We start from the raw sequence: 21,922 nt of genomic DNA, 5'->3' as shown, positions 1-21,922 counted from the left end.
AATAGACTGATATCGATAGATCTTCTCTGTCATTTATTTGTTAAAACAGATTAAGGGCGTATATAGAAGCAATACGCATTGATAGTTCACGTGACTATTTCCCGCCATGCTAACCCATGTGCCCCATGTCCGCCATGTTAGGTCACGTGATGTTCATCCGCCATGTTTAAGTAAAAAGATATTGACGACTACTTAAGCTACAAAATAATATAGCAAACTATAGCCAGAGAACTGTTTTGCAGCATTTTTCGACGAAGTTGTCTCTCACCTCTGGGGTGGTCCTGCGGTCGATTTCTGAAATTCGCATCACGTGAGTAGAATTTGTTAGATATCTCCCTTGAATGATCGTGCAACATCACGAGACAATTCTTCAATGAGTACATCACCAACTTTTAACATGGTCAAAAATCTTCTTTTTTTTCGTGGTTAACCTTTCACGAAAAATTAGAAATCTTTTGCGTCAACTCGTGCCATGAAAACGCCTACTTTAAAATACTGAGTCATGTAAAATCCCACGCCTCGTTAATATTATCCTGAAACTGTTATCACCTTGCATGTGCACGCAATCTCTGCTGTGGTTTCCGACAGTTTTATTTCTAATCACACCTAGTATTTCAATGCTGCGGCGCGCTTATGTGGCAAGAATGTTTGGTAATTTTTTCGTATTTGTCTTTGCTGTTGGATTATGATTCATTCCCTTATAAAAGTGGACTAGGCTGTGATTCGTGCTTCATTACCAAACACGCGCATCATTGTGAAATCTGAAGACCACGAAATGAACAGAGAAGAAAAATTTAAAGCAAGCCTCAATCTTATCGATATCCTGAAACAACCTCTGGGCTGATCAAAATAAGGCACGGCTAACTCACAGAACTATATAATTCGCATTTAACTTGTTATATCTTGCGGAGGGAGGAAAACCGGAGAACCCCGAGAAAAACCCTTGAATTAAGTGAGAGACCTAACAAGCTCTACTCACATGTGATAACAAGTCCAAGTATCGAACTCGAGACCCCAGAGGTGATAGGCAAGTGTAGTACTGCTGCGGACGCCTTCTTTTGCTTCCCAAGCTGAGAGACACACTGACAGCGGGTGTATACGAAAACTATTTTGCATGTGTGGGTTAATCATACCACAGGTTATCAATAATGCCATCTGCAACCACAAATGAAGAGTATTACCGATAATACTAAATGTTTCTTACAGATGGATGTTTATCCTAGTTTAATTAAGAGTAGGACATGTGGATGAAATATCTTCGTATCGCGGCGCGGTGGGAATTCATTTTACAGGAAAGCCATTATGAATTCGTCAGTGTTTTGATTTTTTTTCCTTTCAAGCTGCGCTGACAGTTTTCTATGAGATGAGATGGATATTTTTATGTGTTTTCTCGTGGAATATCTTGGAATATCTTACTTGTCACTTGTATTTCCTTTGTATACAACGACTTGAAGCTCTACTTGAATCCTCGTGTGTATACAAGAAAAAAACACAAGTGCTTCGTGGGATTTTCCATGGTTGCCAAAACCATGATATATCTAATCAAGTATACTTTTGTATCTTTGCACGCCTCTAGAGCGATATACCACCAGATAAGCCAAGAAAGGTCATGTAGCTTCTCCCTAATGGAAATCCCCCACCGTGTTTGTGATATCAAAATAAAGTCTATCTTTCGCATGTTCTTGAGCGTTAAAACTTCATATACGAGCAAGCCGTCAAACTCTCCCTACGTCAAGAAGGGCTGATTCTGCTGTATTTTCCACTGATATGTCACTGGATTCTACGGTTTTCTTTTATCCGCAAAACCAAACTTGCGAAATTCCGATTCAATCTGTGAGTTTCAGGGTATCCGGATAATATTTAAAGGTATTATTAAGATTATTATTAAGTATTTTTAAGATTATTTAAAAATAATCTTCCATAAAGTTTTGCCTGTCTCAGGTGATAAATCGGTGTACTCGTCGGTCACGTGATCTTGGTCCGCCATCTTGTTCGAGCACTTATTTTGAGCAATGACTTTTTTTCTACAAAAAAAACTGTAGCTCAGCTGTCAGTGACGCGGTCAAAAATATATATACTTCAGGAATCACATTCCATCGATGTAGGCGTATGAATACCAGATCCTGAGTGAATTAGGTAATGTATTAGAAGTATAGGCAGTAAAGTTTTCCACACCTTACCTGATGGAAATCCCCCGCAAGGGTTAGAAATTGGGCGCTAAATTGGCCTAATTTCCTCAATTATTTTAACTGAGATGATAAGTTTGATTCAACCTTTCATTCAGAATCTCCGTTGGCCTTGATACCCTGACAGATAGTAAGTCCAGTCAATTTATTTTGATGTTTAATTTCCTCAAACATTCAAGGTTTGAACACGTTCACCTATATATATCAGTTTGTACGACGCTAGTAGCGTCATTACAGGTGCGAACGGCTTTCAATTCTGTTTTAATGCATCTCTCGTTATTGAGACATGATAGTCAAGAGAACGTTGAAGTGTAATGACTATTATCGTCTGAAATAGTTAACTTTAAGCCATATTGAAATGAAATAATCTTTATTTACCGATACCCTTGCTAAGTCATTTACTAATTAATGAAGTACGAAAGCCTTGTTTTATTTTCAGATGCGTGCGCATCAGTGTTCTTCAAGTTTGAACCAGTTTTAGCCCTGCGCGCGAATATCGAGCAAAAAAACTTGCCTTGAATTACAATTAAGTCACAAAAGAAACTTGAAATTTTGAATGAAATCCGCGTTCGTACCATTGCGTTAAGGAGAAGAAAAATAAGAACGTCTTTGTGGCTTTTCCACTCGTTATTCATTCATAAATTTGTGTCTTATTCTTAAGTAGCGGTGCGTATTTTATCAGGAAGAATTTACTCTGCTAAAAAAGATTTCATATTTCGTGAACTTGACCCCCAAATTAATTTTGAGATACATATAACAAAGTTAATGATTCGGACTTTTTTCTCGAGACCTTACCTGCCCTTTTGCGTTTGGCCTGTAACTCTTTTTCACCACCCGATAAGGTATCTTCAAACGTTTACAATCGCATCTATCATATCTTCAGTATGTCAGGATTAAAATCTCAATTTATTGCAGCAGAGAAGTTTCTTAAACCTTTTGAAAGAAAAAAATACTCTGAAGTGCTCTCCCTTTGACTTAGAACGGCCGGGTGAGTTTGATTATCGAAGGAGTAAATATATTGGGTCTGAGTACGATGACTGGTCTGATCCATTCGCACTTGGTGTCGACAAACAGTTTCCGTTCTGGAAGTCAAAGTGCAGGCAAACATTCTAAACGTTTTATTTATCTCTTCTTCAAACAATTAGTAGGCGACACATAATATTGGAAGTAAAAGTGCGCACCTTGAGGTGTTCTCCCTCAAAAAAGGCGGGAAAACAGGAGTGCGGAAAAAAAGGCGTCCTTCGTCTCAATACATGGCTTTAAGATTCAGTTAAAGAGCCAAAATGTTTTAAATGTTTGTTTCTGGATTATAAAACAATGTCAATTATGTTCAGAGTCCAAAGAATTCGATTTACGATAATGCTTTTTGCTGCAGAAATCTCTAATCCAGAAAGGGTCAAACCGGCTTTCTTTGTTCGTCATATTTTGATACTTATATTGGCTCAAAAACTTCGGAAGCAACGCCATTTTGGCGACAAGTTTGACTAAATTAGTACGCACTACAGAAACTTGATAGTTAAAACTTACCTTGACATTTTCAGAAATTTGGCAATATTTATTTTGTTTTTGTAGAACGAATTGTTTATAAAGCCAATGTTTTATGTGTGTTGTGTCTGTGCCAGTATTTTTAATCTAAATTTTATCAGTGTTTATGAATTAAGGACATTTATCGCGAAAGATAGATAGCCTTTTTAGAGCTATTTTTCTCTTAGAAACGAGAAAAATTCCAAAATGACTTGCATTCCTGCCTACGAACACTTCAAGTAGGCGACGCTTTTTATCAATCGGAACCAAAATTGATAATTACTGTAAACGACGATAAAGTGTAAACTACAATGAGACAAAAACTAGACTCATTTCAAGTCGCAGGGACAGAAGAGACAATATAGGTTTGTACTTCCGGCTGTCAATAACTCGTTATTCCACTTCCGGTCTCGTGGAAGATTTCATATATCGTGTATGAAAATAACTTAATGATTTTTACCCCCTTTCTCAGATATTTCCTGTTGTTTTCAGACATTAACCAAGTGTTTAATACGATAAGAGGTCAGTATGAATCAGTTGGGAGATTTTTGGAGGTGTCTTTGACCTAATTTTAATGTTCGAGACCTGATTGTTCACGGGTTATTGAATTACGATAATTTCACCAAACGATTTGCAAATCCTTTTCAAGGTTTAAACAAACGCGTGACCTGCAAGGACTTCAGTCGTTGTTGTTCACCCAACCGGTAGCTTCTTCAACACCGGGGGTATAATACACTTCTGATATCTCTTCCTGCAGTAGCTGCTAGTTCTGTGATTACTAGACCCTTACAACACTGGTAAATCTTTAGGAAATCTAAAGACGAAGCAAACAATGGAAGTACTACGAGTACTACATCATCGTGCTCTGTTTTGGTTCATGATAATACTCCTTGCCATCGATTCATGCTACTCAGCACGAAGGAAGTGTCCCAGAGTCTGCACAAGAACCTTCACAGATTTAATTGACCAAAGACTAAAGAACACAAAGGTAAGTTTAGCTTGAAAGATTTTCATTTATAATCAAATCATTTGAACAATCGACACCTTGTTATCTACTTGGTCATTAACTTGAAGAATACAACTTTTAAAACTAAGTTCCAATTATAAATTTCCTTTCTCCAAAACGCTAAATACACAGAATATCAAAATACTTTTGATCAATGCATTGTATACTGTAATACTTTTCAAAAATAGCAGAAAAACTCGTCGTATTTCGATTATTTTATTCGTATTCAAATGCAACGTATTATGACTTCAAGAAAATGCGCATTGTAAACAAGTTTTCTTAAAATGACCTCCCACAGCATGTCTAATGTTTTTCAATATTGCTCTAAAGTTTATGACATTTGGCACCGTATTCTACTATATCATTGCTTTCTTTATAATCAAGAAGTTGTCTTATAAGTTAAGAAAGTTTTAAAACAAAGCATTTTATCGATTTGTTTAGCAAATTTTTCGGCATATTTATGTATTGTAGGAATGCTATCTAGGGGACAGTCAGTCATTCACTTCAAATCACAAAGATCTTTGCGCCCTGTGAAAAAGCTGTCATTCCAGAGCAAAAATTATGCATTGTACGTAAGATTTAATTCGACGGCTCCTCTTGTAGTGCTGAAAACTGATATGACAAGTCAACATTTTGACAATAGTACAAACAGATGTATTACTCGGTAAATATACCTCCCCAATCTGTTTAAATTTCTTAAATCTTCATTTAGAAAGCTTCTTTAGGTTGTCGTCTTGTTTTATACTCCCTAAAACGAAAAAGCTCTGAAACTACGTCCTCTTTTTTGTCTTTTTATCATATCTTTTTCGTTTGAGAGCATGTTTAGTCATTATTTTTTCCAGGGTTATACACTTCAAGAAGAGATTTGTAACAGAAACTAGTAAATCTATTATTGGCCTTATAACCTTTTCTAATTGTCGGATTTATCGACATTTTTTCTTTAATTTACTTTCTAACATTCCTACGAATATTTTCCAATATATAAATTTTTTGAGTATTGGGAAAAAAGAGTTATCAAGATAAGCTTGTCAAAATTCTTCGCTAAAAATAGTACATTTGGTTGGAAATTTTTTTTCTGTTATCCTTTAGAGTATGCATTTACCGAAAAAAATCCTCCGAAAATAGTTACATATAAGCTGGCCACAGCTAATACATCTGTCAGTAGGCTTTTTAGTACCAAAAGTATTTTATTTCAGAGCAGATTTCCAGAGCGCGGTTTTTGCCAAGTTGCTGATATTCTTGAATTGTGGTCAGGGAGGTATTTCCGCGAAAACATGAATTTGACTTTGCTCACTTTAGACACAGCGGGGGACCTCACGGACGGTAATTATGACGGAATAAAACCTTCAACACAAATCATTATCCAAAAATGTATTCACATCGATAAGGGTTATTCACGGTAATGTTTCGATAACTGGTTCGATGCTAAACAAGCGATTTTGAGTTTTACAGGCTTTTTTAAGCCCTCAGTAAGCTAATTATCGAGGCAAATCAAGTAAAATATATAAAAATGCTATAACATATTGTTTATTTTCGCGAATGAAATGGCTGAGCGAGCAGGCTGTACTTCGATTGACGATGATCTCGGAATATCAAAACAATTTCCCAAAACACATTTCTAGGGTCAAAGCTAGCACACTCCTAAGTACAGGAATGTATTTTTAGGTAAGCATTGAAGCGTTGTGTTGACTCAAGCAGGCTTAGCGTACAGGGATTAAATCGGCTTCAAAGAACTACAGACGTCAGTATTTTGATAGCTCTGCATGCGACCAAATGGCCAAGTATTAGACTCCACGAATCCTCTACATTTGTGCCATTCCGGATTTTTCTAAGAATTTAGAGACTGGTTCTAGCAATGCAGTATTTTTGTTCAATTTTTGAGTGATTTTTGGAGGGGAAAATGCAAAGGAAACGTAGAAATTTAATCACAAAAGAGTCACCATCGCCTTATTATCTCACAAACAAGAACATCGTTATCCAATTATCCAATTTTTAATTTCACACTTGTGGTTCACGTAACATTCGTGGTTTCTCCCGCTGTTCGATCTTTGTTATCCCGTTTCTGTGGTCGAATTCTGTTTCCGTTTGATAAGCTTTTTCGTGTGTTAAGTTAAATTCGTACGAGCCCTTAAATTCCGTTCGGCAAGAATTACTTTTTAAAGCATTTTTTGCGTCATAGGAAGAGGTTTACGAAACACGCCTACAAAATGTACCCCACCCTACTCCCCTCATTGTTATTTTGTTCATGCCGCGGGTGAACTCGTGTGGAAGCGACCGCACCTTGGTCACGCCAAGACGGTCGTTAGAGAGAAGTTAGGGGTCGGTTTACAGAGGTAGACCTATGTAAGAAACAAAGATTAGGAGTCGATATACGGAGGTAGTTTTCATTAGCAACATGCCTAAGGTATAAAGAGAGATTACAGATAGTCGGTCGTTTGACAGGGTTGATCGGATTTAAAAGGTGGTCGATATACTAAGGTTCATTTATTTATTCAACTAGAATCGTTCGTTTCTGTCTGTTGTCGATCACTACCAAAAAGCATTAGAAAACTCATAAATCATTCCTTACAAATGTTGTATACGATATTCTAATTTAAGACTACTGTTATTTGGCTTCATTTCAATTAACCTTGGGAATAAACACACGATCAATATTCGAATGATCAGTTCACATCACGGGATGATGATAAGTCGACAGTTTTCGTTTTGTGACGTACCCGCCTCAGCGGAGACAATATTGGCAAGTATTGTTAGATGAAGTATTTACGGATGTTAAAAAAGGGTAGGACTATGGGAGGAGAAGAAAAAGACAAATATATGAACAGAAGAAAAATGAAAGAAAAATGGGAGAGAGGGAAAAGCGAAAGGAAAAGTTTGGGAGAGAAGAGGGGAAAGAGAAAGGGAGAAAAATGGGAGAAGAGGAAAGTGAGAGAAGGAGAAAGGAGAGCGTGATGAATGGATTGAAAGGAAAGGAAAATATGGGGTGATGAAGAAAAGGAGAGGGAGGGGAAAGGAAAGGAGAGGTATAAAGAAAGAAAAGAAATCAAATGGTGGGAAAAGAAAGGAAGCATATATCTTTTTTTAAATTTCCGGGGCTTTTCACTGTCGTTGACTAATTTGAGAGCACAATTAAAGTGTGCAGTAAGTGATGACATACTTGTGACGTCATTCGTTCAAGTGTCGCCGTTTGACACGAAAACAGGCCATACATTAACTCTTCAAGGACCGGATGTATCACGGATTAATATGTCTTAAAAAATAACCACACAGTCTCGCTTCAATTGCGTGACGCGCATAAGACCATTCAATGAAGAATGATGGAAATGGCGAACGTCGAGAGCTTTGGTTTAACGAGGACGCAATTTCTTAAACCTGCGCAAAGATATAAAAACAGTATTCTTGCACTTAATGTTTTGCGCTTAAATTGGTATTTGTGCAAAATTAAAGCAAGTCTTAGTGCGCGCTTAACCTTGTAATTCTAGTCGTCTTTGCGTCTTTATTAGACTATATTAGACTATATTAGTCTTTATTAGACTAGGCTAGTTCTCATCGTTGTTTCGTGTTTAGATTGTTGCCTCGGATTCTACTTTTATAAGTGTGCGTGTGCGCTTTGTTCTTTAGGTGTTGTGCGCATTGATAAAGCATATCAGATCAGTGCGCGTCTCCAGCTTATTATTTACAGCCACTATGATACATAGTACTACAAGCTTTCTCCATCCACCTTCTCTTTTTGACCTAAGAAACTCCAACTCAATCTTCACCCTGTCTTATATGCAAAAGCATTGCGCTCAAAGAATGAAATCTATTTTGTTGACTTAATTTAGCTTATCATTTCATGATGACATTCAAAATCCAAATAGATAGCACCTTTTAGCCTTCTGCTAGTCGTGGTTAGGGTCGGCTAATTTTATTAAAGACCCAATTAAATCTAATCATATAGGTTCATCAGTTGAACAGATATTTTAGCCATTTGCCTCGAGGGCATCCTTGCTCCTTGCCAACAGTATCTGGCTTCCTACTGTGTTATGGCAGCAATTCATTCAATAGAACACGCTTAGTTACAGTAAGATACGGTACGGCTAAAGTAAGGCTACGAATTTACCGTATCGTTTCCCACTCATACGAAAACCGCTCTATCTTGCGCGTAAGTGTGACTGCAATACGTGCGCGCGCGAATGAGCTATGTTAACCATTGAATTCCCCCGTGACATCGGCTAATTAAGGGGTTTGGTTTTTATCGTGCCTTGGCCGTGCAGCTTTTACATTCCTGGGAATTCTTCACTAATTATGTCCCATTGTCTTTATTCAGTCCGGACCTCGTGGACCAAGAGGACCAAAAGGACGAGAAGTAGGTATATTTATGGTAGATAAGCACATTGATATCCTACTGCTTGACGTGGTCACGCAATCTCTTCCAACTAACACATTCGTGGGAAGAGAAACGTTGCGTGACATAGACTGATAGAGTGAAATTGTCTAAGAGTAAGAAAAACGGTGCACGTGCCGTGCCGTGCTCGTAACTGCGCAGCACCTTAGCATTCTGATTGGATGAGCAGCGACCTCGCGCGCTTTGATTGGAACAAAGGATGTTCTCATTACCGTATCCGTGCCGCGTGCTCACCGAAGGTGACACTTGGAAAATACTTTATCACCAGTCGTATGTTTTGCAATCAGATGATGTGCACTTTGTGCATTTTGTTCGATTCGAAACGAATGAGTTGGATTGCGTGCTCATCATTGCTATAGAAATAGAAATCCCCTCTCTTCCAGAATCAATATTTGAACTAACTAAAGATCAATGTTTCTTACTTCTTTCAGGGTGTGCAAGGGCCAATTGGACCACAGGTGAGTGGATCAGTTTCACAGCGATTAATAACGTCAGCAGCTCTAGTAATGTCGCATGCGCACTGGACCACTGATGAGGAACAATTTCACAACGATATCAATGTTGTTAGCAACTCTAGCATCTCACAAGCGCACTGGCCCACTGATGAGGAACAATTTCACAACGATATCAATGTTGTTAGCAACTCTAGCATCTCACAAGCGCAATTGACCACTGATGAGAAACAGTTTCACAACGATATCAATGTCGTTAGCAACTCTAGCATCTCACAAGCGCACTGGCCCACTGATGAGGAACAATTTCACAACGATATCAATGTTGTTAGCAACTCTAGCATCTCACAAGCGCACTGGACCACTGATGAGGAACAATTTCACAACGATATCAATGTAGTTAGCAACTCTAGCATCTCACAAGCGCACTGGGCCACTGATGAGGCACAGTTTCACAACGATATCAATGTTGTTAGCAACTCTAGCATCTCACAAGTTCAATGTACCACTGATGAGGCACAGTTTCACAACGATATCAATGTTGTTAGCAACTCTAGCATCTCGTAAGCGCAATGGACCATTGATGAGGAACAGTTTCACAACTATCAATGTTGTTAGCAACTCTAGCAACTCGCATGCGCACTGGCCCACTGATGAGGAACAGTTTCACAACTATCAATGTTGTCAGCAACTCTAGCATCTCACAAGCGCAATGGGCCACTGATGAGGAACAGTTTCACAACGATATCAATGTTGTCAGCAGCTCTAGCATCTCACAAGCGCACTGGCCCACTGATGAGGAACAGTTTCACAACGATATCAATGTTGTCTGCAACTCTAGCATCTCACAAGCGCAATTGACCACTGATGAGAAACAGTTTCACAACGATCAATGTTGTTAGCAACTCTAGCATCTCGTAAGCGCAATGGGCCACTGATGAGGCACAGTTTCACAACGATATCAATGTTGTTAGCAACTCTAGCATCTCACAAGTTCAATGTACCACTGATGAGGCACAGTTTCACAACGATATCAATGTTGTTAGCAACTCTAGCATCTCGTAAGCGCAATGGGCCACTGATGAGGCACAGTTTCACAACGATATCAATATTGTTAGCAACTCTAGCATCTCACAAGTTCAATGTACCACTGATGAGGAACAGTTTCACAACTATCAATGTTGTGAGCAACTCTAGCAACTCGCATGCGCACTGGCCCACTGATGAGGAACAGTTTCACAACTATCAATGTTGTCAGCAACTCTAGCAACTCGCATGCGCACTGGCCCACTGATGAGGAACAGTTTCACAACTATCAATGTTGTCAGCAACTCTAGCATCTCACAAGCGCACTGGACCACTGATGAGGCACAGTTTTACAACTATCAATGTTGTCTGCAGCTCTAGCATCTCACAAGCGCACTGGCCCACTGATGAGGAACAGTTTCAAAGCGATCAAAATTGTCAGCAGTTATTGGACGTGCGCGTTGAATCCATCTCACCATCAGCTCAATGTCGTAAACGATGACTTAGCATTTTTTAAAAGTCATTCGTTCCTTTTAGGGTTTATCAGGACTTCCTGGTCAGCGAGGACTCCCCGGACCCCCCGGACCTAAGGCAAGTAGTCTACCTATAGATATAAATGAGCTATGTAATACAGGTTTTTAAAATGTTATAGTCATTCTGCCCCACCTTGAAAGATAACTGTGCCTGTGTATCGAAGCAAGGACGGTGGTGACCTTGCAATGATAGAGACATGAAAATCCAAGGTGTTAAAAAGGTCTCAATCATTGCAAGGTCGCCGCGGTCCTCACTTCGATACACAGGCACGGCTACCTTTCAAGAAGGCGCAGAGAACTGTCAAGGGGACTATTACATATTCCAACCAAACCAGATTTTTTGATATTCCACGTATTTTATTTCAGGGCGACTCTGGTATTCTTGTTCGTCTACCGCGATGTGAAGTAGGACAGTACCTGACGTCTGATGGAAACAGGCTGATTTGTGTGAAATTTGGTGAGTTTGCTCTACATATATTGCTATACGAGTCACAATATGAGTACACAACTCAATTTGTGTGAATTATTTGTAGACTAAGTACTGACTAAGACTTGTTCTTGTTCTTATTTCAGACGCAGCTGTTTGTAGTTCTGTTGTCAAGTGTCCCGGTGAGTGAAGGACTGTAGAGTCAAACAATGGGAGAGGCTTAGATGTATTTGCACGTGACTATTAACAAGAAGTTAAAAAAAACGCTCCAGCCTCCCATCCCTGCGCTTCATTTGAGTTTATGAAAACGCGAGAGGGGGAATCCTGGGTGTAGAATTGGTTTTAAATTGAAACCTTAAATCTCAAGCTCTCCTTACACCCGTATTTGTCTCTAAGTGACAATACTAGTTGTCACAGCAAGCGGCATTGCGTCAAGAGTTACACCCAAGGATTTATGTATGTCTCGTTAATGTTCTTCCACAGGGAACCCAGTTGGTGCCCCGGCTACAACACTGGGTAAGCAATCGACCCTTTCTTTATTTTATTATTTATTTATTTATTCACTTTACGACTTGATACTGTAATTAAATCTAATTGAGGGCATGGCCAACAGGAAAAGAGTCCCATGTATATACCTGAAGAGTTATATGTATCATTTCTAGTTACCATCTAAAGATCGTACTCTTTGACTCTTTCAGCTCCAACAACCACTCAAACACCAACCATGGGTGAGTGTTAAGTTAAATGCTACAGTTCATTAAAGGTTTGACTATGACAAACAAGATCATGCCCAAGTCTTTGACCAACTCATAGTTTCCTTGCCGCCTTCCCTTCAGCTCTTCAGCAGCCTACTAAACTTTCATCCAAGCACCGTCCCGTGTCGTGACCCTGAGAATGCTGTACCCACCCTAGCAGTTGAATATCAACCTCGCGCACAATGTCCAATCATGACGCGCGCCTTAATTTCTGAGAGACATAAGTTTTTATTTTCTTAATTGACTGCGCTTTTCAAGTCTTGAAAATTTGTGTCGCCGAAGGGACTTAAAACCGTTAAAAGAAGTTTCTTGGTGAACTTCAGCTTTAAATATTACTGGCGCCATGCGCAACTCTCTCGTTCTCAGTCCCAGCTGGTTTCGCTTCCACTGTCAGAAAGACTGGGCTCTGTGGTCGAAAATAATAACTCTCTTTACAATTTTATTTTACAAGCATCATTTTCCCTAAGGGGTTCTTTCTTAAGATTCGCCCTCCACGCACTACCACTACAATCATTATTTACAACACGCAACACTCAACTCACATGTTAAGTTTTATGAAGGCAGGAAAATCGTAGCCTGCGCTGCATCCGGAATTTTCTGTCGTAAAGTCCGGACTTTACGAGTAAACTTTCGGAGGCACACAGGCTAGAAAATCGAAGAAACCGGAGAAAAACCTCGTGATAAGGGAGAGAACAACACATCCAACAAACTGTCTCAACTCATATGCTGATTTTTATGGAGGGAGGAAAGCCAGAGAACCTGGAAAACTAAACCCATGTGGCAGGGGAGAGAACAACACGTCCAATAAACTGTCTCAACTCACATGCTGATTTTTATGGAGGGAGGAAAGCCAGAGAACCTGGAAAACTAAACCCTTGTGGCAGGGGAGAGAACAACACGTCCAACAAACTTACTCACTTACGTGGTTCAGTCGCCTGTGAATCTAATAAGTATTTTTCTCGTGGTTTTCTCTCACAGGATTTGTCAACATGACCCAGTTTATGAAGAAGTACATGATCCAGACTCTTTACACTGATGCTTGGGATCTAGGGACATTCTCCATCGGGGATCAGTTGTTTCTTGGAATTTCACAGTTGGGAAGCAAGAGCTTTGTTATTTACAAATGGTGGACTATTAACAACAGGTAAGAAAAAATATTAATAAGATTTATTATAATATAATTATCCATAAAATACCTTTATCGTATAATTATCCATAAAATACCTATATTTCTCCTATTCGAAAAACTAATATTTTCACATGTGAAAATATCGTTACCATGTGTATTTAAGCTATTAGTTTATAAATAAAAACTTTTTATAATAATAAAAAGCTTATTAAGTTGATTTTGTGGATAATTATATAATAAACAGAATATTACATGGGCGCTTGGAGATACGAAATTTATCTTCGAGTGTTGAAAAGATCTCTCGCGCCCATGTAATATCCACTATTTAATATATTTATATTAATTTATCCAGAATCCTTTATCATTCTTAGTTTTTTGTCAGAATTTTTGATTGCGGATCTCTAACTTGAGCCTAATGTTCCTTGATGACGAAACGGCTTCCCATTCCATTAGCCTTTCTTTACCGTTTTTGTCTGATATCTAAAAGAATTTAGGTTCTATAGATTTTAAACATCTTCGGAATAAGATCTTAAGGTTGAGTTACAATCATATTACCCCGTGTTTATAATAACGCCAACAAGCTCTTACTAGTTCAGACCTTTGAAATTTAAATTAAGGTAACCAAAAAAAAAAAAAAAATTCAGGTTCGTGTTTGGTCGCGTAATTATGGAAGTGGATATAATTTATTGAGGGTTATTAGTAGAGAAAGAAATAATACTCAAGTGTCTGCCCTGTCTTATAAAATGGGTTCACATTCGCCCTAGGTAAAGAGGTCAGTTTATTTATTCAAGTTTTTTCCCAGAAAGGTTATTTCATTTTAGATTTTATTTTATTTTAAAATGGGTTCACATACGCCCTAGGTAAAGAGGTCAGTTTATTTATTCAAGTTTTTTCCCAGAAAGGTTATTTCATTTTATATTTTATTTTATTTTAAAATGGGTTCACATACGCCCTAGGTAAAGAGGTTAGTTTATTCAAGTTTTTTTTTCCAGAAAGGTTATTATATTTTATATCTTATTCAACTTCGCCTATAATAGTACAGGTAAGCTAGGCACCCACTACAGCATGGCCAATCACAGTGCGCCCAGGTTAAGTTTCCTCATAGTTTAGTTATTTTAATTTTCCTTCACAGATTCCAAGAGTATCAAGTCCTCAAAGTAGCCAACGCGCGCAAGTGGACGTACTTAACCATCGGCAAAGACACGTTCTTTGCTGCAGCAAGCAACTCACGCTACCACCAATCACCTGTCTTCAAATGGGTCGACAACCAGTTCATTCCATTCCAAACAGTCACCTCCTCCAAGGCGTTTGACGTCGAGCCAATCAGAATCAAGGATGATGTGTTCCTGGGTGTGGCTATCTATTATGGTCCTTATTCCAATATTTTCAAGTGGAATGGACAAAGGTTCGTCTTGTTCCAGAAAATCTTGGCTGCTGGTGCTGATATGGAGTCATTTTCGATCGGGGATGATGTCTTCCTTGCCATCACAGGTACGTACATAAATGGGAGGTTCTACATAAAACCATCCAAATTCAGGGGTACATGATTCAAGGGTCGGTTCTTCGTGCGGTGTCCAAGGGTAGGGCTAAGGGCGGACGACAGGCAGAGTCATGTGACGGGTTCCAAGGGAATTGTGAAGGGACTGGGTACACGTGGGGTTCGAAGGCTGGTTGATAGGAACTACGTTAGAGGTCCAAAAGCGGGCGAGCCCCTTCTCCATCCCCGACCTCATCAAAGACTGAGATCGTTCTCGGAAGGTGGTCGTAGCTTTGGGTGTTGCGGTGTGGTCTTTTATGGTAGGTAGTTGATCTTATGTGGTATGCGCATGCCACGTTTTAACCTATGATTATATTTTAGGGCCAGGCGCACGCGGTCCGTTTGCAACCATCTTCAAGTGGAATGGGGCAAAGTTTGAGAAATATCAGCAGTTGTTTACAGAAGAGCGTGCATACGGATTGAAAGCTCTGCGAGTGGATGGCTTTACGTTCCTTGCTGTGGCTCGATGGCAAGCAAAATCCTCACTTATCCACAAGTGGAATGGTACTGCATTCAACTTATTCCAAAGAGTTCCTTCACAAAGGGTGAGTTTGTTGTTTTCACTCTAGAAAAGTTTGTCGTTCGAATATCCATCCAACTTGTAATTATTTCTTAGGCCAAAAAAATGAAAGTGAGAGAGAAAGAAAGAAAGAAAGAAAGAAAGAAAGAAAGGAAGGAAGGAAGAATGGAAGGAAGGAAGGATGGAAAGTATGAAAGGGGGAAGAAGAGACATGTAATGATTTCTTAATATTACGTGACAAAACGAATCAATATAACGCAATCCAGTGATGTTACATTCTTGGGTATCGTTACAGGCACGTGACTGGGTGTGCATTACGTCACCATTCATGGGAAAAGAGAAGACATACCTGGCTATCATCAGCAGTAACATCAATCCTGTCATCTACGCCTGGGATAAATATCACTCGAAGAAGTTCGCTAAGGTGCAAGATATCCCATCCACAAGAACGCGTGACATGGAATTCTTCAACATGGGCGAGAAGGTTTACCTTGCAGTCGCTTCACATCGCAGCACAGACATTTATCAAGGTTCTTGATAAACGCATGCCTTTGCGTGATCAACGTTAAAATTGTTGAATGCGTGACATCTCAGTCGCGCGACATTTTAAAATCTGCTTTTAAAGTTTATCATGCACTGGTACCGTGTCGTGCAGATTTAAATGTTCTTGTGTTACATTTATGTTTGCGCAAGCCTTAAACACCAGTGTTTTTTTCTTCAGAATTCGTACAAAAATTCGTATTGCTTATTTGCATTTTCAAGTTATGTGTTATCGTAGTAAATGCACCTAGTTACTTGATGCCCTCGACCTGCCCTCGGCATGCCCTCGGCGGAAGTTCGGGCGAAGGAAAACGCATACCAAAGCGCTCGAACAAATACAGAAGAAAAATAGAAGTTCTTTAACCTTTCAAAGAACATCATGTTGGCGTAAGGTAAGGCTAGGACTTTTGGAAACGATACAATCCAAAACGGTTCAATACCTTCTGATATTGAGTGAAACACTGCGATAGCATGCAGTGCCAACTTTAGATCTCATACGGTATCTTGTGGTTTCCTGCGACATCTTGCGATTTTTTTTTTTATGATATTGGTCAGATTGTAAATTTATAATTCTTTTTTTCCCTTCATAATGATGATTCACCTTGTTATCTAATATATATACATAGAAGAGATAACTAGCTAAAAACTAGTTTGAGCTACGTCGGTGTTTCTAATGAAACAGTAATGATGAAAACGTAAATTTTGCACCGTGAAAAGATATAAAAAAACTTACTTCGTCGGAGTAAAAGAAGGACTAGCGTCCGAAACGTCAGTCATCTTTTCACAGTGTAAAATTTACCTTTTTATCATTAATATGTATACATAGCTTAACTCGTTAAGAAAAGAAACCTCACATTAAAACAATTGTAACAAAAATAAATAATATTTTAGAAAGTAGTAGTTAAAATTTCAAACTAAATAAAGCGCCTATTTTTCATCAATATTAATCAAAACTCTTTAAGTTTCAAACAAAAGGAAAAACGATCAAAATGGGCTGGAGGAATATCATCTCATTAAAAAATATGAGCCATAATCCATGGAAATCCCCAACAGATCAAAGCATAAGAAAATGAAATAGATGACCGATTTTACACGTGGAAATGCATCCAATCCCAAGGGTATAGCCCATGGAACTCCCCAAAGCGTGGGAAACTTATGAATGAGGGGTTTTACTTGGAAAACTTTGGAAAAACACGAAAAACCAGAAGCCGTCATGCAAATGAGAGCGAGGAACGCCTGCTGATTTTCATGACTATTACACCAACGGATTAAGCTCAAAATTAAACATTTTGAGCTGGTGTAAAAATCACGATATTCACCAGGCGTTCCTCGCCTTTTTGATACCGGATTTTTGGTCAAAATGTTAACCCTTTTTCGAAAAGTGATCGGAAATGCCCCTAATCCCAAGGGGATAGCCCATGGAACTCAGCAAAGCGTGGGAAACTTATGAATGAGGGGTTTTACTTGGAAAACTTTGGAAAAACACGAAAAACCAGAAGCCGTCATGCAAATGAGAGCGAGGGACGCCTGCTGATTTTCATGACTATTACACCAACGGATTAAGCTCTAAATTAAACATTTTGAGCTGGTGTAAAAATCACGATATTCACCAGGCGTTCCTCGCCCTTTTGATACCGGACTTTTGTTCAAAATGTTAACCCTTTTTCGAAAAGTGCTCGGAAGTGCCCCTAATCCCAAGGGGATAGCCCATGGAACTCCCCAAAGCGTGGGAAACTTATGAATGAGGGGTTTTACTTGGAAGACTTTGGTAAAACACGAAAAACCAGAAGCCGTCATGCAAACGAGAGCGAGGAACGCCTGCTGATTTTCATGACTTTTACACCAACGGATTAAGCTCAAAATTAAACATTTTGAGCTGGTGTAAAAATCACGATATTCACCAGGCGTTCCTCGCCCTTTTGATACCGGACTTTTGTTCAAAATGTTAACCCTTTTTCGAAAAGTGCTCGGAAATGCCCCTAATCCCAAGGGGATAGCTCATGGAACTCCCCAGAGCGTGGGAAACTTATGAATGAGGGGTTTTACTTGGAAAACTTTGGTAAAACACGAAAAACCAGAAGCCGTCATGCAAATGAGAGCGAGGAACGCCTGCTGATTTTCATGACTTTTACACCAACGGATTAAGCTCAAATTTAAACATTTTGAGCTGGTGTAAAAATCACGATATTCACCAGGCGTTCCTCGCCCTTTTTATATAAAATGTTTGGTCAAAATGTTAACCCTTTTTCGAAAAGTGCTCGGAAATGCCCATAATCCCAAGGGGATAGCCCATGGAACTCCCCAAAGCGTGGGAAACTTATGAATGAGGGGTTTTACTTGGAAAACTTTGGAAAAACACGAAAAACCAGAAGCCGTCATGCAAATGAGAGCGAGGAACGCCTGCTGATTTTCATGACTATTACACCAACGGATTAAGCTCAAATTTAAACATTTTGAGCTGGTGTAAAAATCACGATATTCACCAGGCGTTCCTCGCCCTTTTTACATAAAATATTTGTTCAAAATGTTAACCCTTTTTCGAAAAGTGATCGGAAATGCCCCTAATCCCAAGGGGATAGCCCATGAAACTCCCCAAAGCGTGGGAAACTTATGAATGAGGGGTTTTACTTGGAAAACTTTGGAAAAACACGAAAAACCAGAAGCCGTCATGCAAATGAGAGCGAGGAACGCCTGCTGATTCTCATGACTTTTACACCAACGGATTAAGCTCAAAATTAAACAATTTGAGCTGGTGTAAAAGTCACGACATTCACCAGGCGTTCCTCACCCTTTTTACATAAAATGTTTGTTCAAAATGTTAACCCTTTTTCGAAAAGTGATCGGAAGTGCCCCTAATCCCAAGGGGATAGCCCATGAAACTCCCCAAAGGGTGGGAAACTTATGAATGAGGGGTTTTACTTGGAAAACTTTGGTAAAACACGAAAAACCAGAAGCCGTCATGCAAATGAGAGCGAGGAACGCCTGCTGATTTTCATGACTTTTACACCAACGGATTAAGTTCAGATTTAAACATTTTGAGCTGGTTTAAAAATCACGATATTCACCAGGCGTTCCTCGCCCTTTTTACATAAAATGTTTGTTCAAAATGTTAACCCTTTTTCGAAAAGTGATCGGAAATGCCCCTAATCCCAAGGGGATAGCCCATGAAACTCCCCAAAGCGTGGGAAACTTATGAATGAGGGGTTTTACTTGAAAAACTTTGGAAAAACACGAAAAACCAGAAGCCGTCATGCAAATGAGAGCGAGGAACGCCTGCTGATTTTTATGATTATTACACCAACGGATTAAGCTCAAAATTAAACATTTTGAGCTGGTGTAAAAATCACGATATTCACTAGGCGTTCCTCGCTCTTTTTATATAAAATGTTTAGTCAAAATGTTAACCCTTTTTCGAAAAGTGCTCAGAAATGCCCATAATCTCAAGGGGATATCCCATGGAACTCCCCCAAGCGTGGAAAACTTATGAATGAGGGGTTTTACTTGGAAAACTTTGGAAAAACACGAAAAACCAGAAGCCGTCATGCAAATGAGAGCGAGGAACGCCAAATGATTTTCATGACTTTTACACCAACGGATTAAGTTCAGATTTAAACATTTTGAGCTGGTTTAAAAATCACGATATTCACCAGGCGTTCCTCGCCCTTTTTACATAAAATGTTTGTTCAAAATGTTAACCCTTTTTCGAAAAGTGATCGGAAATGCCCCTAATCCCAAGGGGATAGCCCATGAAACTCCCCAAAGCGTGGGAAACTTATGAATGAGGGGTTTTACTTGGAAAACTTTGGAAAAACACGAAAAACCAGAAGCCGTCATGCAAATGAGAGCGAGGAACGCCTGCTGATTTTTATGATTATTACACCAACGGATTAAGCTCAAAATTAAACATTTTGAGCTGGTGTAAAAATCACGATATTCACTAGGCGTTCCTCGCTCTTTTTATATAAAATGTTTAGTCAAAATGTTAACCCTTTTTCGAAAAGTGCTCAGAAATGCCCATAATCCCAAGGGGATAGCCCATGAAACTCCCCAAAGCGTGGGAAACTTATGAATGAGGGGTTTTACTTGGAAAACTTTGGAAAAACACGAAAAACCAGAAGCCGTCATGCAAATGAGAGCGAGGAACGCCTGCTGATTCTCATGACTTTTACACCAACGGATTAAGCTCAAAATTAAACAATTTGAGCTGGTGTAAAAGTCACGACATTCACCAGGCGTTCCTCACCCTTTTTACATAAAATGTTTGTTCAAAATGTTAACCCTTTTTCGAAAAGTGATCGGAAGTGCCCCTAATCCCAAGGGGATAGCCCATGAAACTCCCCAAAGGGTGGGAAACTTATGAATGAGGGGTTTTACTTGGAAAACTTTGGTAAAACACGAAAAACCAGAAGCCGTCATGCAAATGAGAGCGAGGAACGCCTGCTGATTTTCATGACTTTTACACCAACGGATTAAGTTCAGATTTAAACATTTTGAGCTGGTTTAAAAATCACGATATTCACCAGGCGTTCCTCGCCCTTTTTACATAAAATGTTTGTTCAAAATGTTAACCCTTTTTCGAAAAGTGATCGGAAATGCCCCTAATCCCAAGGGGATAGCCCATGAAACTCCCCAAAGCGTGGGAAACTTATGAATGAGGGGTTTTACTTGAAAAACTTTGGAAAAACACGAAAAACCAGAAGCCGTCATGCAAATGAGAGCGAGGAACGCCTGCTGATTTTTATGATTATTACACCAACGGATTAAGCTCAAAATTAAACATTTTGAGCTGGTGTAAAAATCACGATATTCACTAGGCGTTCCTCGCTCTTTTTATATAAAATGTTTGTTCAAAATGTTAACCCTTTTTCGAAAAGTGCTCAGAAATGCCCATAATCTCAAGGGGATATCCCATGGAACTCCCCCAAGCGTGGAAAACTTATGAATGAGGGGTTTTACTTGGAAAACTTTGGAAAAACACGAAAAACCAGAAGCCGTCATGCAAATGAGAGCGAGGAACGCCTGCTGATTTTCATGACTTTTACACCAACGGATTAAGTTCAGATTTAAACATTTTGAGCTGGTTTAAAAATCACGATATTCACCAGGCGTTCCTCGCCCTTTTTACATAAAATGTTTGTTCAAAATGTTAACCCTTTTTCGAAAAGTGATCGGAAATGCCCCTAATCCCAAGGGGATAGCCCATGAAACTCCCCAAAGCGTGGGAAACTTATGAATGAGGGGTTTTACTTGGAAAACTTTGGAAAAACACGAAAAACCAGAAGCCGTCATGCAAATGAGAGCGAGGAACGCCTGCTGATTTTTATGATTATTACACCAACGGATTAAGCTCAAAATTAAACATTTTGAGCTGGTGTAAAAATCACGATATTCACTAGGCGTTCCTCGCTCTTTTTATATAAAATGTTTAGTCAAAATGTTAACCCTTTTTCAAAAAGTGCTCAGAAATGCCCATAATCTCAAGGGGATAGCCCATGGAACTCCCCCAAGCGTGGAAAACTTATGAATGAGGGGTTTTACTTGGAAAACTTTGGAAAAACACGAAAAACCAGAAGCCGTCATGCAAATGAGAGCGAGGAACGCCTGCTGATTTTCATGACTTTTACACCAACGGATTAAGTTCAGATTTAAACATTTTGAGCTGGTTTAAAAATCACGATATTCACCAGGCGTTCCTCGCCCTTTTTACATAAAATGTTTGTTCAAAATGTTAACCCTTTTTCGAAAAGTGATCGGAAATGCCCCTAATCCCAAGGGGATAGCCCATGAAACTCCCCAAAGCGTGGGAAACTTATGAATGAGGGGTTTTACTTGGAAAACTTTGGAAAAACACGAAAAACCAGAAGCCGTCATGCAAATGAGAGCGAGGAACGCCTGCTGAT

General features: G+C 39.3%; 1 protein-coding gene across 1 annotated transcript; it reads left to right on the top strand.

The window, feature by feature from the left end:
* Nucleotides 1-4,133: 4,133 nt before the first annotated feature.
* Nucleotides 4,134-16,963, top strand: LOC116302367 (uncharacterized). The gene is made up of 13 exons (XM_031711645.2): nucleotides 4,134-4,232; nucleotides 4,520-4,698; nucleotides 9,026-9,064; nucleotides 9,535-9,561; nucleotides 11,119-11,172; nucleotides 11,481-11,571; nucleotides 11,688-11,723; nucleotides 12,025-12,057; nucleotides 12,240-12,269; nucleotides 13,275-13,440; nucleotides 14,558-14,916; nucleotides 15,284-15,507; nucleotides 15,778-16,963. Exons 1-13 carry the CDS (start codon nucleotides 4,160-4,162, stop codon nucleotides 16,018-16,020), a joined length of 1,554 nt encoding a protein of 517 aa, XP_031567505.2. The 5' UTR covers nucleotides 4,134-4,159; the 3' UTR covers nucleotides 16,021-16,963.
* Nucleotides 16,964-21,922: the final 4,959 nt, after the last annotated feature.

Source organism: Actinia tenebrosa, unplaced genomic scaffold (genome assembly GCF_029948245.1).
Source record: "Actinia tenebrosa isolate PJP-AT-01 unplaced genomic scaffold, QUT_ActTen_1.0 PGA_scaffold17__23_contigs__length_9995812, whole genome shotgun sequence".
NCBI lineage: Eukaryota > Metazoa > Cnidaria > Anthozoa > Actiniaria > Actiniidae > Actinia > Actinia tenebrosa.
The sequence above is the reverse complement of the archived record's forward strand: the minus strand, read 5'-3'. Positions and strand labels throughout refer to the sequence as shown.

Bases quoted from the DNA above. Each gene is read 5' to 3' on its own strand.
- LOC116302367 (XM_031711645.2), top strand. From the start codon at position 4,160: ATGATTTTTACCCCCTTTCTCAGATATTTCCTGTTGTTTTCAGACATT. The intron at 4,699-9,025 runs GTAAGTTTAGCT...GTCTTTATTCAG, and splicing joins AAAGACTAAAGAACACAAAG to TCCGGACCTCGTGGACCAAG. The intron at 11,173-11,480 runs GCAAGTAGTCTA...ATTTTATTTCAG, and splicing joins CCGGACCCCCCGGACCTAAG to GGCGACTCTGGTATTCTTGT.